We start from the raw sequence: 13,818 nt of genomic DNA, 5'->3' as shown, positions 1-13,818 counted from the left end.
TGTGATGGTTGATCAGATATAAACTGTGTTCAACAGACAGTTGATGTGATGATTGGTCAGATATGAACCGTATTCGACAGACAGTTGATGTGCTGGTCTGTCAGATATGAACCATGTTTGACAGACAGTTGATGTGATGGTTGGTCAGATATGAACCGTGTTCAGTAGACAGCTGATGTGATGGTTGGTCAGATATGAACGATGTTTGACAGAGAGTTGCTGTGATGATTGATCAGATATGAACCGTGTTTGACAGACAGTTGATGTGTTGGTTTGTCAGATATGAACTGTGTTCGACAGACAGTTGATGTGATGGTCGGTCAGATGTGAACTGTGTTCGACAGACCGTTGATGTGATGGTCGGTCAGATATGAACGATGTTTGACAGACAGTTGATGTGATGGTTGGTCAGATATGAACGATGTTTGACAGACAGTTGATGCGATGGTTGGTCAGATATGAACGATGTTTGACAGACAGTTGATGCGATGGTTGGTCAGATATGAACCGCGTTTGGCAGACAGTTGATGTGATGGTTGATCAGATATGAACGATGTTCAACAGACAGTTGATGTGATGGTTGGTCAGATATGAACGATGTTTGACAGACAGTTGATGTGATGGATGGTCAGATATGAACGATGTTTGACAGACAGTTGATGCGATGGTTGGTCAGATATGAACGATGTTTGACAGACAGTTGATGCAATGGTTGGTCAGATATGAACGATGTTTGACAGACAGTTGATGTGATGGTTGGTCAGATATGAACGATGTTTGACAGACGGTTGATGTGATGGTTGGTCAGATATGAACGATGTTTGACAGACAGTTGATGTGATGATCAGATATGAACGATGTTTGACAGACAGTTGATGTGATGGTTGGTCAGATATGAACGATGTTTGACAGACAGTTGATATGTTGGTTGGTCAGATATGAACGATGTTCGAAAGACAAATGGTGTAATGGCAATTATTTATGTTTCAGATCCACGGAGAACCAGGTGACAATGCACAAGTGTTACTTCTTCCTGGTTTTCATGGTGATCATCCTGCCATCTCTGGGACTGACCAGGTAACTTTCTGTGGAATAAGTGAAGCGCCATACCATTGGCGTCTTGAAGGAGGGTGACACAAATGCTGACAGTTTACTGTTAGGTTCTTTCACTGATCTTCTTTGTGGGGACATAGAGACGACTTCTGTGTGTAAGGTGTAACGGGTTAAAGAACCAGCAGAAATGGAAAACACTTGGAGTCTGGCATTGCTATTCAGTAAAGCTCGTTTATTAGTAACTACGCAATACAGTAATAAAAATTCAGGTGTACAGATGTCCCCCGCTTTTCGAACGTTCGATTTACGAAACCTCACTGTTACGAAAGACCTACATTAGTTACCTGTTTTCGCTAACAGAAGGTGTTTTAGATAGATAGATAGATATACTTTATTAATCCCGAGGGAAATTTGGTTTCGTTACAGCCGCACCAACCAAGAATAGAGCGTAAATATAGCAATACAAAAACCACAACAATCAAACACCAAAATGCAAACTATGCCAGGTGGAAAATAAGTCCAGGACCAGTCTATTGGCCCAGGGTGTCCGACCCTCCACGGGAGGAGCTGCACGTTCAATGGCCACAGGCAGGAACTGTTAGGGGAAAAGGCAGCATGTGAAAAAAAAAGCAGCGTGCGCCCCGAGCAGCTGCTCTCCCCCGGATTCGGAACTGCATTCTTGCCGGCGTTGCTTAAACACGTGCCTGTGAGCATCCATTTGCAAGATGAGTTCTAAGGTATCAGAAAAGCCTAAAAGAGCTCGTAAGGGTGTTACACTTAGCGTAAAACTAGACATAATTAAGCATTTCGATTGTGGAGAACGCAGTAAGGACAAAGTGAGTTTGGCTTGTGGAAGTTGATGAAGATGATGTTGAAGAGGTTTTGGCATCCCATGACCAAGAACTGATAGATGAAGAGCTGATGCAATTGGAAGAGGAAAGGATAACAATCGAAACCAAATGTAGTAGCGAACGGACCGAAAGTGAAGTCGTCCAGTAACTGAATGTGAAGCAACTGCGTGAGATTTTCACTGCAATGATAAAGTATGACTTTAATTTTGAAAGGGTACGTAGGTTTAGGGCATATTTGCAGGATGGTTTGAGTGCTTACAAAGAACTGTATGATAGAAAAATGCGCGAGGCTAAGCAGTCAAGCAAGCCTTCCACATCAGCCGCAGCAGACGACGAACCTCGACCTCGACATCAAGGCAGGCAGACATAGAAGAAGATGACCTTCCTGCCCTGATGGAAACAAACCACTCCAACCCCCAGGCCGCGGAGAATGCAGCGGTAGCCGGAATGCACCCAGCACATCTTTAAGAAAAAAGCCGAAATAAACAAGCTAATTAATTAGGTGCCGCCTGGCACATAAATGTCGGCCCAGATCAGAGGCGATTGCCGATTGTGTCACCTCTGATCTGGGCCGACAGTTACGTGCCGGGCGGCACCTAATTAATTAGCTAGTTTATTTCGGCTTTTTTCTTAAAGATGTGCTGGGTGCATCCCGGCTACTGCTGGACTCCTGCATGCTTCGCGGCAGTGTATCGGTCGGCGGCCTGGAGGGTGGGGACCACTGCACCACCCCAACCTCCGACGACTCAGCCTAACACGCCATTATCAGTGTGCTTGGCACTGTCTTCCCGATTCCTGTAAGTGATACTGCACTGTACATATATTATTTCTACTTTATATTGGTTGTGTATTTTTATGTGTTATTTGGTATGATTTGGCTGGTTGGCTTCATAGCTTAGAGGTTACTGGAGAGAGTGTTTCTGCCAACAGCGCTTGCGCTGTGTTTTTGCCGACAGCGCTTGCGTGAGATTTTTGCTACAGAGAACAGTGCAGACAATGATTGTAGAACAGTATTTCTACTTTATATAGGCTATGTATTTATCATATCATTCCTGCTTTTACTATTATGTTACTGTTGTTTTAGGTTTTATGTGTTATTTGGCATGATTTGGTAGGTTATTTTTGGGTCTGCGAACGCTCACAAATTTTTCCCATATAAATATTCCGGCTTGCGAACCGTTTCATAGGAACGCTCTACCTTCGGTTGGCGGGGGAAACCTGTACCAGACAGGTAGCAATGATTATATATAAGTGTGGAAATAATAGACCCAAGCTTCTTCAAGCTGAGGCGGTAAATGGATACAGCCTTACAATGATGGGTAAAGGGAATCGGTTAAGTTCGTGGTGTTTAGTTGAGCAGTGTTGGAGAGAGAGAGAGGTGTTTAGTTCTTCAGGTAAGTTGATGCCATCATTTCTTCGTTGTCCTCCAAAATCCTTTTGAAGTCACCGAATGTGACCACACAAGGGGACCGTCTTCTGTGGTGGAGTTATCAACCCAGGCGAGGGGGTGGACACACTAATAACTTCCCACCGGTCACTCCCTGTTCACACTGCGAGAGCCACTGATCAATCCACCTGATCGATCCTCCAAAACCCACTTTTTCTGTGGGCACAACAAAGCTCATTCAGTGTCCAAAACCATGTGTCTCCCGTTTATCATCTGACCTTCTAATTATCTCCCCGTGCTGAATACCAACTGTCACTCAAGCAGCTCCTCCCCTCTCTCTCTGTAAGAATACAGAAGCTGAAACCAGTGTCCTTGTAAAAATGTAAACAAGCTACAGAAAACCGATAACATCATCCAAAGCTGTCTTTGCCTCTCTCTCTCTCTTAAAAGCAAGATGTCGGTGTTCAATAACTGTCTGTCTTTCCTTTCAACAAGATGTTTGTGTTGGGCACTTCTCTCTCTCTCTTTTCAAAAACACAATTCAGAGGAGTCATTCAGGACCCCAGCACAACTGCCAGACCACCTCTTAAAATGTCCATCATGTACCCACACCACTTACCGGGTTACCCCACAGTGTACCCCACCACTTACTGTGTACACCCACCAGTGCATACCCTCAATACTAACAATGACCCCCAAAGTGTTCCCACAATACAAACTGTGAACCCCCATACCCTGCTCTCACCACTTAGCATTTCCCCCACCACATATCGTGTCCATAAGGCTATAAGAGAAAGGAACAGAAGTAGGCCATTCAGCCCATTGAGTCTGCTCCGGCATTCAATCATGGCTGATCCAATTCTTCCAGTCTTCCCAACTCCCCTGCCTTCTCCCCATACCCTTTGACCTATCTATCTCTGCCTTAAGTGCATCCAATGACTTGGCCTCCACAGCCACTCGTGGCAACAAATTCCACAGATTTACAACCCTCTGACTAAAGTAATTTCTCCGCACCTCTGTTCTAAATGGATATCCTTCAATTCTTAAGTCTTGTCCTTTTGTCCTGTACTCCCCTACCATGGGAAATAACTTTGCCATATCTAATCTGTTCAGGCCATTTAACATTTGGTATGTTTCTATGAGATCCCCCCTCATTCTCCTGAATGCCAGGTGTTACGTACCAGCAGCAATAGATCACAAATTGAGTCAGGTTTTAATGTTAAAACACTGTGTTTATTACTATCTACTCAAAAATATAGAAAATCAAATGGAATAAACAGAAGTTAACGGTGTCATGTGCATGTTAAAAAACTGTCAATCTTAGAAACAGTTCTTAAAGTCTTAAGTTAGCAAACTAGAAAGATCCAGTAATCCATGGAATAAGTGAGGGAGAAACTTGTAAATCCACATTAAAATGTAGAGAGGAGGCGATTACGAAGAATTCCACAGGTTCCACACTAAAGTAACAGTCGCCGAAGATCTTATCGGTCGAGTCGTCCCGAAATCCACATAGAAATATGACAAGGTGACAGTCGCGGAATAACCCTTAGCTCAAGTGGTTACCACATAACATACCCGCAACCATGTAAGGGTTAACAAAGGTGGTTGCCACAGGGTACTCCAACAAAATCCATGTATGGATCATAGGAAGTGACAGTCACACATCCATTGTGCACTGGGTGCTGTTGATCAACCCAATTCTCTGGAAAGTATCAGACTTTACCCATTGCTGCAGCAAGCTCCTGCTGGCAGCTTGTGGTCCAAAACTTACACACACACACACACACACACACACACACACACACACACACACACTCTCTCTCTCTCTCTCTCTCTGTCTCTCTCTCTCTCTCTCTGTCTCTCTGTCTCTCTCTGTCCCAGCGGTCTGTCACAGCTTGTTATACTGATGTCATAGTCCCGCCTCATCCAGGCATTTTAAAGTGACACCCACAGTAAATGAAACGGTGGTCACGTAACACCTCCCCCAAAAAAGGGAAAATTTTGATTTGTAAGAGCAAAATTTTAACTGCAAACTACAGTATGTGAAACAATACATTTACAGTTACTATATAGTGTACTACAGACATATAACATATTGCAGAAGCGTATTCAAATAGTAACTCCCATTCCACTATTAAAAGTACACCATAAACTTAACATCTGGGAAGACAATCGGCAATTATATTATCCTTTTCCTTTATTAATCTTTTTATTGATTTTTTAAAAAGGCAATGATACAGTCAAGAGGTGAATTAGTTCAAATACATATATCAGTTACATTATAAAGATTAAGATAAATGTCAAAATCATAGATAATGTTAAACTAGTGTAAAATATATAACAATTAAAAAAAAAGAAAATAACAATTCTCCTCTTACCAGTTTATGAAAAGAAAAGAAAAAACGTTGGATTTTAAATGAAAAGAAAAAAATCCACTACACTATAATAAAACAAAAAAAAAAGGACTGGACAGTCCATTTTGAGGATATGACAAAAAAAGAAAGAAAATACTTTCTGATCAAATCCAAGACGTCGAAAAAAAATTGAAAGCATAATAAATCAAATTAAATGAAAATATTGGATAAAAGGTCGCCATATTTGCTCAGATTTAAAGGATGTATCAAATGTCCGACTTCTTATTTTCTCTAAACTTAAACAGGACATAATGGAGGAGAGCCAGTAAAAGACCGTAGGTCAATTAGAATCCTTCCACTTCAATAAAATGGCCCTCCGAGCCAGTAATGTCGAAAAGGCATTACTGCAGAATATTTCTTGCTTCCGAGGGGATAATCCCAAAAATTGCCATAAGCAAGTGAGTTTGTATATCCAGATCCAAAACTCTTGATGGTGTTTTAAAAACATCTCTCCAAAAGTAATCTAGCTTTGTACTAGACCAATACATATGAGTTAAAGTGGCCAACTCAGTATTACACCTGTCACAAATTGGATTAATATTAGGGAAGATACGCGCAAATTTATCCTTTGACATATGGGCCCGGTGTACTACCTGGAACTGTAATATGGAATGACGGGCACAAATAAATGAGTTTTACTCCATTGATTATCTGTAAATGACTTGAAGTTCCAATTCCCACCACAGACGCAAGGCTCACTGGTCTGTAATTACCCGGACTGTCCCTACTACCTTTTTTGAACAAGGGGACAACATTCGCCTCCCTTCAATCATCCGGTACCATTCCAGTGGACAACGATGACATAAAGATCTTAGCCAGAGGCTCAGCAATCTCTCCCTCGCCTCGTGGAGCAGCCTGGGGAATATTCCGTCAGGCCCCGGGGACTTATCCGTCCCAATGTATTTTAACAACTCCAACACCTCCTCTCCCTTAATATCAACATGCTCCAGAACATCAACCTCACTCATATTGTCCTCACCGTCATCAAGTTCCCTCTCATTGGTGAATACCGAAGAGAAGTATTCATTGAGGACCTCGCTCACTTCCACAGCCTCCAGGCACATCTTCCCACCTTTATCTCTAATCGGTCCTACCTTCATGCCTGTCATCCTTTTTTTCTTCACACAATTGAAGAATGCCTTGGGGTTTTCCTTTACCCTACTCACCAAGGCCTTCTCATGCCCCCTTCTTGCTCTTCTCAGCCCCTTCTTAAACTCCTTTCTTGCTTCCCTATCTTCCACAATAGACCCATCTGATCCTTGCTTCCTAAACCTCATGCATGCTGCCTTCTTCCACCTGACTAGATTTTCCACCTCACTTGTCATCCATGGTTCCTGCACCCTACCATTCTTTATCTTCCTCACCAGGACAAATTTATCCCTAACATCCTGCAAGAGATCTCTAAATATCGACCACATGTCCATAGTACATTTCCCTGCAAAAACATCATCCCAATTCACACCCGCAAGTTCTAGCCTTATAGCCTCATAATTTGCCCTTCCCCAATTAAAAATTTTCCTGTCCTTGATTATATCCTTTTCCATGATAATGCTAAAGGCCAGGGAGCGATGGTCACTGTCCCCCAGATGCTCACCCACTGAGAGATCTGTGACCTGACCCGGTTCATTACCTAATACTAGATCTAGTATGGCATTCCCCCCAGTCGGCCTGTCCACATACTGTGGCAGGAATCCGTCCTGGACACACTTAACAAACTCTGCCCCATCTAAACCCTTGGAACTAATCAGGTTCCAATCAATATTAGGGAAGTTAAAGTCACCCATGATAACATAGAACATAGAATAGTACAGCACAGTACAGGCCCTTCGGCCCACAATGTTGTGCCGACCCTCAAATCCTGCCTCCCATATAAGCACCCACCTTAAATTCCTCCATATACCTGTCTAGTAGTCTCTTAAACTTCACTAGTGCATCTGCCTCCACCACTGACTCAGGCAGTGCATTCCACGCACCAACAACTCTCTGAGTAAAAAGCATCTGTAGGAAGAGGTGCAGTCGATGTTTCAGGCCGAGACCCTTCGTCAGGACTAACTGAAGGAAGAGTGAGTAAGGGATCCCTTACTCACTCTTCCTTCAGTTAGTCCTGACAAAGGGTCTCGGCCTGAAACGTCGACTGCACCTCTTCCTACAGATGCTGCTTGGCCTGCTGCGTTCACCAGCAACTTTGATGTGTGTTGCTTGAATTTCCAGCATCTGCAGAATTCCTGTTGTTTTTCTCTGAGTAAAAAACCTTGCTGTAATATCCCACCTGAACTTCCCACCCCTTACCTTAAAGCCATGTCCTCTTGTATTGAGCAGTGGTGCCCTGGGGAAGAGGCGCTGGCTATCCACTCTATCTATTCCTCTTATTATCTTATACACCTCTATCATGTCTCCTCTCATCCTCCTTCTCTCCAAAGAGTAAAACCCTAGCTCCCTTAATCTCTGATCATAATGCATACTTTCTAAACCAGGCAGCATCCTGGTAAATCTCCTCTGTACCCTTTCCGATGCTTCCACATCCTTCCTATAGTGAGGTGACCAGAACTGGACACAATACTCCAAGTGTGGCCTAACCAGCGTTTTATAGAGCTGCATCATTACATCGTGACTCTTAAACTCTATCTCTCAACTTATGAAAGCTAACACCCCATAAGCTTTCTTAACTACCCTATCCACCTGTGAGGCAACTTTCAGGGATCTGTGGACATGTACCCCGAGATCCCCCTGCTCCTCCACACTACCAAGTATCTTGCCATTTACTTTGTACTCTGCCTTGGAGATTGTCCTTCCAAAGTGAACCACCTCACACTTCTCCGGGTTGAACTCCATCTGCTACTTCTCAGCCCACTTCTGCATCCTATCAACGTCTCTCTGCAATCTTTGACAATACTCTACACTATCTGCAACACCACCAACCTTTGTGTCGTCTGCAAACTTGCCAACCCACCCTTCTACCCCCACATCCAGGTCGTTAATAAAAATCACGAAAAGTAGAGGTCCCAGAACAGATCCTTGTGGGACACCACTAGTCACAATCCTCCAATTTGAATGTACTCCCTTCACCACGACCCTCTGCCTTCTGCAGGCAAGCCAATTCTGAATCCACCTGGCCAAACTTCCATGGATCCCATGCCTTCTAACTTTCTGAATAAGCCTACCATGTGGAACTTTGTCAAATGCCTTACTAAAATCCAAATAGATCACATCCACTGCACTACGCTCATCTATATGCCTGGTCACCTCCTCAAAGAACTCGATCAGGCTTGTTAGACACGATCTGTCCTTCACAAAGTCATGCTGACTGTCCCTGATCAGACCATGATTCTGTAAATGCCTATAGATCCTATCCCTAAGAATCTTTTCCAACAGCTTTCCCACCACAGACGTAAGGCTCACTGGTCTATAATTACCCGGAATATCCCTACTACCTTTTTTGAACAAAAGGACAACATTCGCCTCCCTCCAATCCTCCAGTACCATTTCCGTGGACAACGAGGACATAAAGATCCTAGCCAGAGGCTCAGCAATCTCTTCCATCGCCTCGTGGAGCAGCTTGGGGAATATTCCATCAGGCCCGGGGACTTATCTGTCCTAATGTATTTTAACAACTCCAACACCTCCTCTCCCTTAATATCAACATGCTCCAGAACATCAACCTCACTCATATTGTCCTCATCATCATCAAGTTCCCTCTCATTGGTGAATACCGAAGAGAAGTATTCATTGAGGACCTCGCTCACTTCCACAGTCTCCAGGCACATCTTCCGACCTTTATCTCTAATCGGTCCTACCTTCACTCCTGTCATCCTTTTTTTCTTCACATGATTGAAGAATGCCTTGGGGTTTTCCTTTACCCTACTTGCCAAGGCCCTCTCATGCACCATTCTTGCTATTCTCAACCCCTTATTAAGCTCTTTTCTTGCTTCCCTATATTCCTCAATAGACCAATCTGATCCTTGTTTCCTAAACCTCATGTATGCTGCCTTCTTCCAACTGACTAGGTTTTCCACCTCACTTGTCACCCATGGTTCCTTCACCCTACCATTCTTTATCTTCCTCACCGGGACAAATTTATCCCTAACATCCCGCAAGTGATCTCTAAACATCGACCACATGTCCATAGTACATTTCCCTGCAAAAACATCATCCCAATTCACACCCGCAAGTTCTAGCCTTATAGCCTCATAATTTGCCCTTCCCGAATTAAAAATTTTCCTGTCCTCTCTGATTATATCCTTTTCCATGATAATGCTAAAGGCCAGGGAGCGGTGGTCACTGTCCCCCAGATGCTCACCCACTGAGAGATCTGTGACCTGACCCGGTTCATTACCTAGTACTAGATCTAGTAAGGCATTCCCCCTGGTCGGCCTGTCCACGTACTGTGACACTGAATCCGTCCTGGACACACTTAACAAACTCTGCCCCATCTAAACCCTTGGAACTAATCAGGTGCCAATCAATATTAGGGAAGTTAAAGTCACCCATGATAACAACCCTGTTATTTTTGCACCTTTCCAAAATCTGCCTCCCAATCTGCTCCTCTGTATCTCTGCTGCTACCAGGGGGCCTATAGAATACCCCCAATAGAGTAACTGCTCCCTTCCTGTTCCTGACTTACGCCCATATTGACTCAAAAAAGGATCCTGCTACATTACCCACCCTTTCTGTAGCTGTAATAGTATCCCTGACCAGTAATGCCACCCCTTCTCCCCTTTTTCCACCCTCTCTATCCCTTTTAAAGCACTGAAATCCAGGAGTATTGAGAATCCATTCCTGCCCTGGTGCCAGCCAAGTCTCTGTAATGGCCACTACATCATAATTCCATATATGTATCCAAGCTCTCAGTTCATCACCTTTGTTCCTGATGCTTCTTACATTGAGGTACATACATTTCTGCCCTTCTACCTTACTGTCTTTACACCATTTATTCTGCTTCTCTTTCCTCAAAGCCTCTCTATATGTTAGACCTGGCTTTACTCCATGCACTTCTTTCACTGCTCTATCGCTCTGGGTCCCATCCCCCTTGCAAATTACTTTAAACCCTCCCGAACCATGCTAGCAAACCTACCTGCAAGGATATTGCTCCCCCTCGAGTTCAGGTGCAACCCATCCAATCTGTACAGGTCCCACCTTCCCCAGAAGAGATCCCAATGATCTAAAAATCTAAAACCCTGCTCCCTGCACCAACTCTTCAGCCACGCATTCAACTGCCATCTCCTCCAATTCTTACCATCGCTGTCACGTAGCACTGGCAGCAATCCTGAGAACGCCACCCTTGACGTCCTGTTCTTCAGCCTTCTGCCTAGTTCCTGAAACTCACACTTCAGGACCTCATCCCTCTTCCTGCCTATGTCGTTGGTCCCAACATGTATCACGACTTCTGGTTGCTTTCCCTCTCGTAGCAGGATGTCGTGCACCCGGTCAGAGACATCCCGGACCCTGGCACCCGGGAGGCAACAAACCATGCGGGTGTCCTTCTCACGTCCACAAAATCTCCTGTCTGCTCCCCTGACTATAGAGTCTCCAATGACAATAGCTCTCCTCTTCTCCGTCCCACCCTCTGCACCACAGGGTCAGACTCAGTGCCGGAGGCCCTGCCACCGTGGCTCACACCTGATCGGTCATCCCCGCCAACAGTATCCAGGACGGTAAACTTATTATTCAGGGGAATGGCTACACGGGTGCTCTGCTCTACCTGTCTGCTCACCTTCGCTTTCCCCCCTCTGACTGTCACCCAACGACCTGCTTCCGACAGCCCAGGTGTGACTACCTCCCTGTAGCTCTCATCTATGACTGCCTCATTCTCCCTTATGAGTCGAAGGTCATCCAGCTGCTGCTCCAGATTCCTTACACGGTCTTCCAGATCACCCAGGCATATGCACTTCTGGCAGATGTGACTCTGCGGGAGAGGGGAGTTCCCCCAAGACTGCCACATCTCACATGAGAGGCACATCACCGTCTCAGGAGACATTGTAAAAACTAACTGCGAGCTAGCTTGTCCTCCACCTCTTCTCGTCAAAGCCTCTCGAGTCAAAGCCACAAAGCTCCACTCCTTCACTGGCCCACTCACACACTGGCCGCTTCGCTTGAGCTATCCCTCTATTTGTCTGTTTGAGCTTTTCAAAATGTTTGGTCACCTGACCTCGACTGCCCAGTCAGCTGCTTTCTGCTGAGTCTGAGCTATTCAAATCTTGATTGTCTAATTAACGGCTTACTGCTGATCTGATTGCACAGACCAACTGCCAAAACTGCCAGAATCTCTCGAGTCAAAGCCTCAAAGCTCCAGTCCTTCACTGGCCCACTCACTCACTGGCCGCTTTCCAGTAGCAACCCTGTTATTTTTGCACCTTTCCAAAATCTGCCTCCCAATCTGCTCCTCTGTATCTCTGCTGCTACCAACGGGCCTATAGAATACCCTCAATAACCCGTTGTAGTTGTGTCAGGTCTTCTTATTTTTAGAATCTGTCTTCTAGCCATACTTGCTTTCAACTGACCAGCTAATAATTTGCCTGATTTGTCTCCATGTATATAAAACTGGCTTTTGGATTTAAAAAGTTGCTGTTCAATAGGAAAAGTCAACAGCAAATCATGTTGTGCTTGGAGTTCCACCCTTTCCTTAAAGAGATCTTCACTAGGCATTACTGAATAAAGTTTATCTATTTCTTTAATTCTATTAGTAATCAGCAAAATTTCCGCCTTAGTTTTCCTCCTCAAACCCGCTGAATATGAAATTGTCTGTCCCCTAAGAAAAGATTTCATAGTATCCCAAATAACTAAATTTGACATTTCCTCAGTTGTGTTCAATTAAAAAAATAGAGGAATTTGTTCTTTAATAAAATTTACAAAAGTTGAAACTTGCAAAAATAAAATGTTAAATCTCCACTGAGGTCTGTAAATATTATCAGAAAGTTCCAAATTTAGTTTCATAGGTGCGTGATCTGATAACAATCACATCATAGGCACATTAAACAACAGAGGTCACCAATCGCATATCCAAAAAAAAATCGATTCTTGAATATTTATGATATACACGTGGAAAAAAAGGAAAAATCTTTTTCTTCAGGAAATTTAAATCTCCAAATATCGACCAAACCATATTCTACCAAAAAAAGAATTAATGCAAGTTGCAGCTTTATTAGGAAGTGACGGGTTGGTGGACGATCTATCAATCAACGGGTTAAGACAGCAGTTAAAGTCACTGCCCATAATCAACTTATATTTATTTAAAATCGGCAATACAGGAAATAGCTTCTTAAAAAAATTGGGGCTATCTGTATTAGGCGTGTATACACAAACTAAAGCCACCTTTTGACCACACAACAAACCAGTTACAATCAAATATCTTCCAATTAAATCAGTAATAGTATTAAAATGGACAAAAGGGATTTTAGAGTTAATAAAAATAGATATCCCTCTTATTTTATTTACTAATAAAGATTGAAATAAGGGTCCCTTCCAAAATTAAAAAATGACTTTCATCTTGTTTACGAATATGCATCTCCTGTGCAAAAATAATATCTGCATGAAGTGTTATTAATTTTTAAGAATCTTTCTATGCTTAATAGGTTGGTTCATACTGTTTAAGTTCCACGATATTATATTGATTTTATTGAGATCCATATTTAAAATTTAATTTGAAAGTTCTATAAAGTATTCTAACGCACAGGCGCAGCCTAAACTGGAAGAAAAGTTGAAGCTTGACTCGATCAGAAAGAGCAGCAAGATGATTGACAAAGAAAAACCCCTCAGGACTGCCCAGTCGGAAAAAAACTAACCTAATAGCCCCACCCACCTCCCCCAAAAGCCCGGAAGTCGTCCAATAGGCAAATAACATGCTAAACTACTGACCTTTAACCCGTCTCCAGATGGCAGCTCCATTTACAAAGTATAAAAATACCACCACCAACAAGACATAACAAAGAATACATAAAGAAGTAAACAAATTCCAAATATTTTCATATTGTGTCTAACAGTAATTAAAACCGAGTTAACGACGGCCATCTTAAATCCATTTAAAATACACAGCCATGTATTCAAAATAAAAGGATAAATACTAATATATACTACAACTAATATTAAAGACTTACAAATCAAGAAAAAAATAAGTAAA

At 43.2% G+C, this 13,818-nt stretch overlaps 1 protein-coding gene across 9 annotated transcripts in view; it reads left to right on the top strand.

Moving 5' to 3' along the window:
* Positions 1 to 13,818, top strand: part of tmem63c (transmembrane protein 63C) — a 342,578-nt gene that overhangs the window by 235,978 nt on the left and 92,782 nt on the right. For all 9 annotated transcript variants that reach the window (XM_063042821.1, XM_063042830.1, XM_063042849.1 and 6 more), the window contains one exon: positions 991 to 1,077. In XM_063042821.1, coding sequence (XP_062898891.1) covers positions 991 to 1,077 — 87 coding nt within the window. The remainder of the gene's footprint in view (positions 1 to 990; positions 1,078 to 13,818) is intronic.

The sequence above is a fragment of the Mobula hypostoma genome, chromosome 1 (genome assembly GCF_963921235.1).
Source record: "Mobula hypostoma chromosome 1, sMobHyp1.1, whole genome shotgun sequence".
In the NCBI taxonomy this organism is placed as follows: Eukaryota; Metazoa; Chordata; class Chondrichthyes; order Myliobatiformes; family Myliobatidae; genus Mobula; species Mobula hypostoma.
The sequence above is the reverse complement of the archived record's forward strand: the minus strand, read 5'-3'. Positions and strand labels throughout refer to the sequence as shown.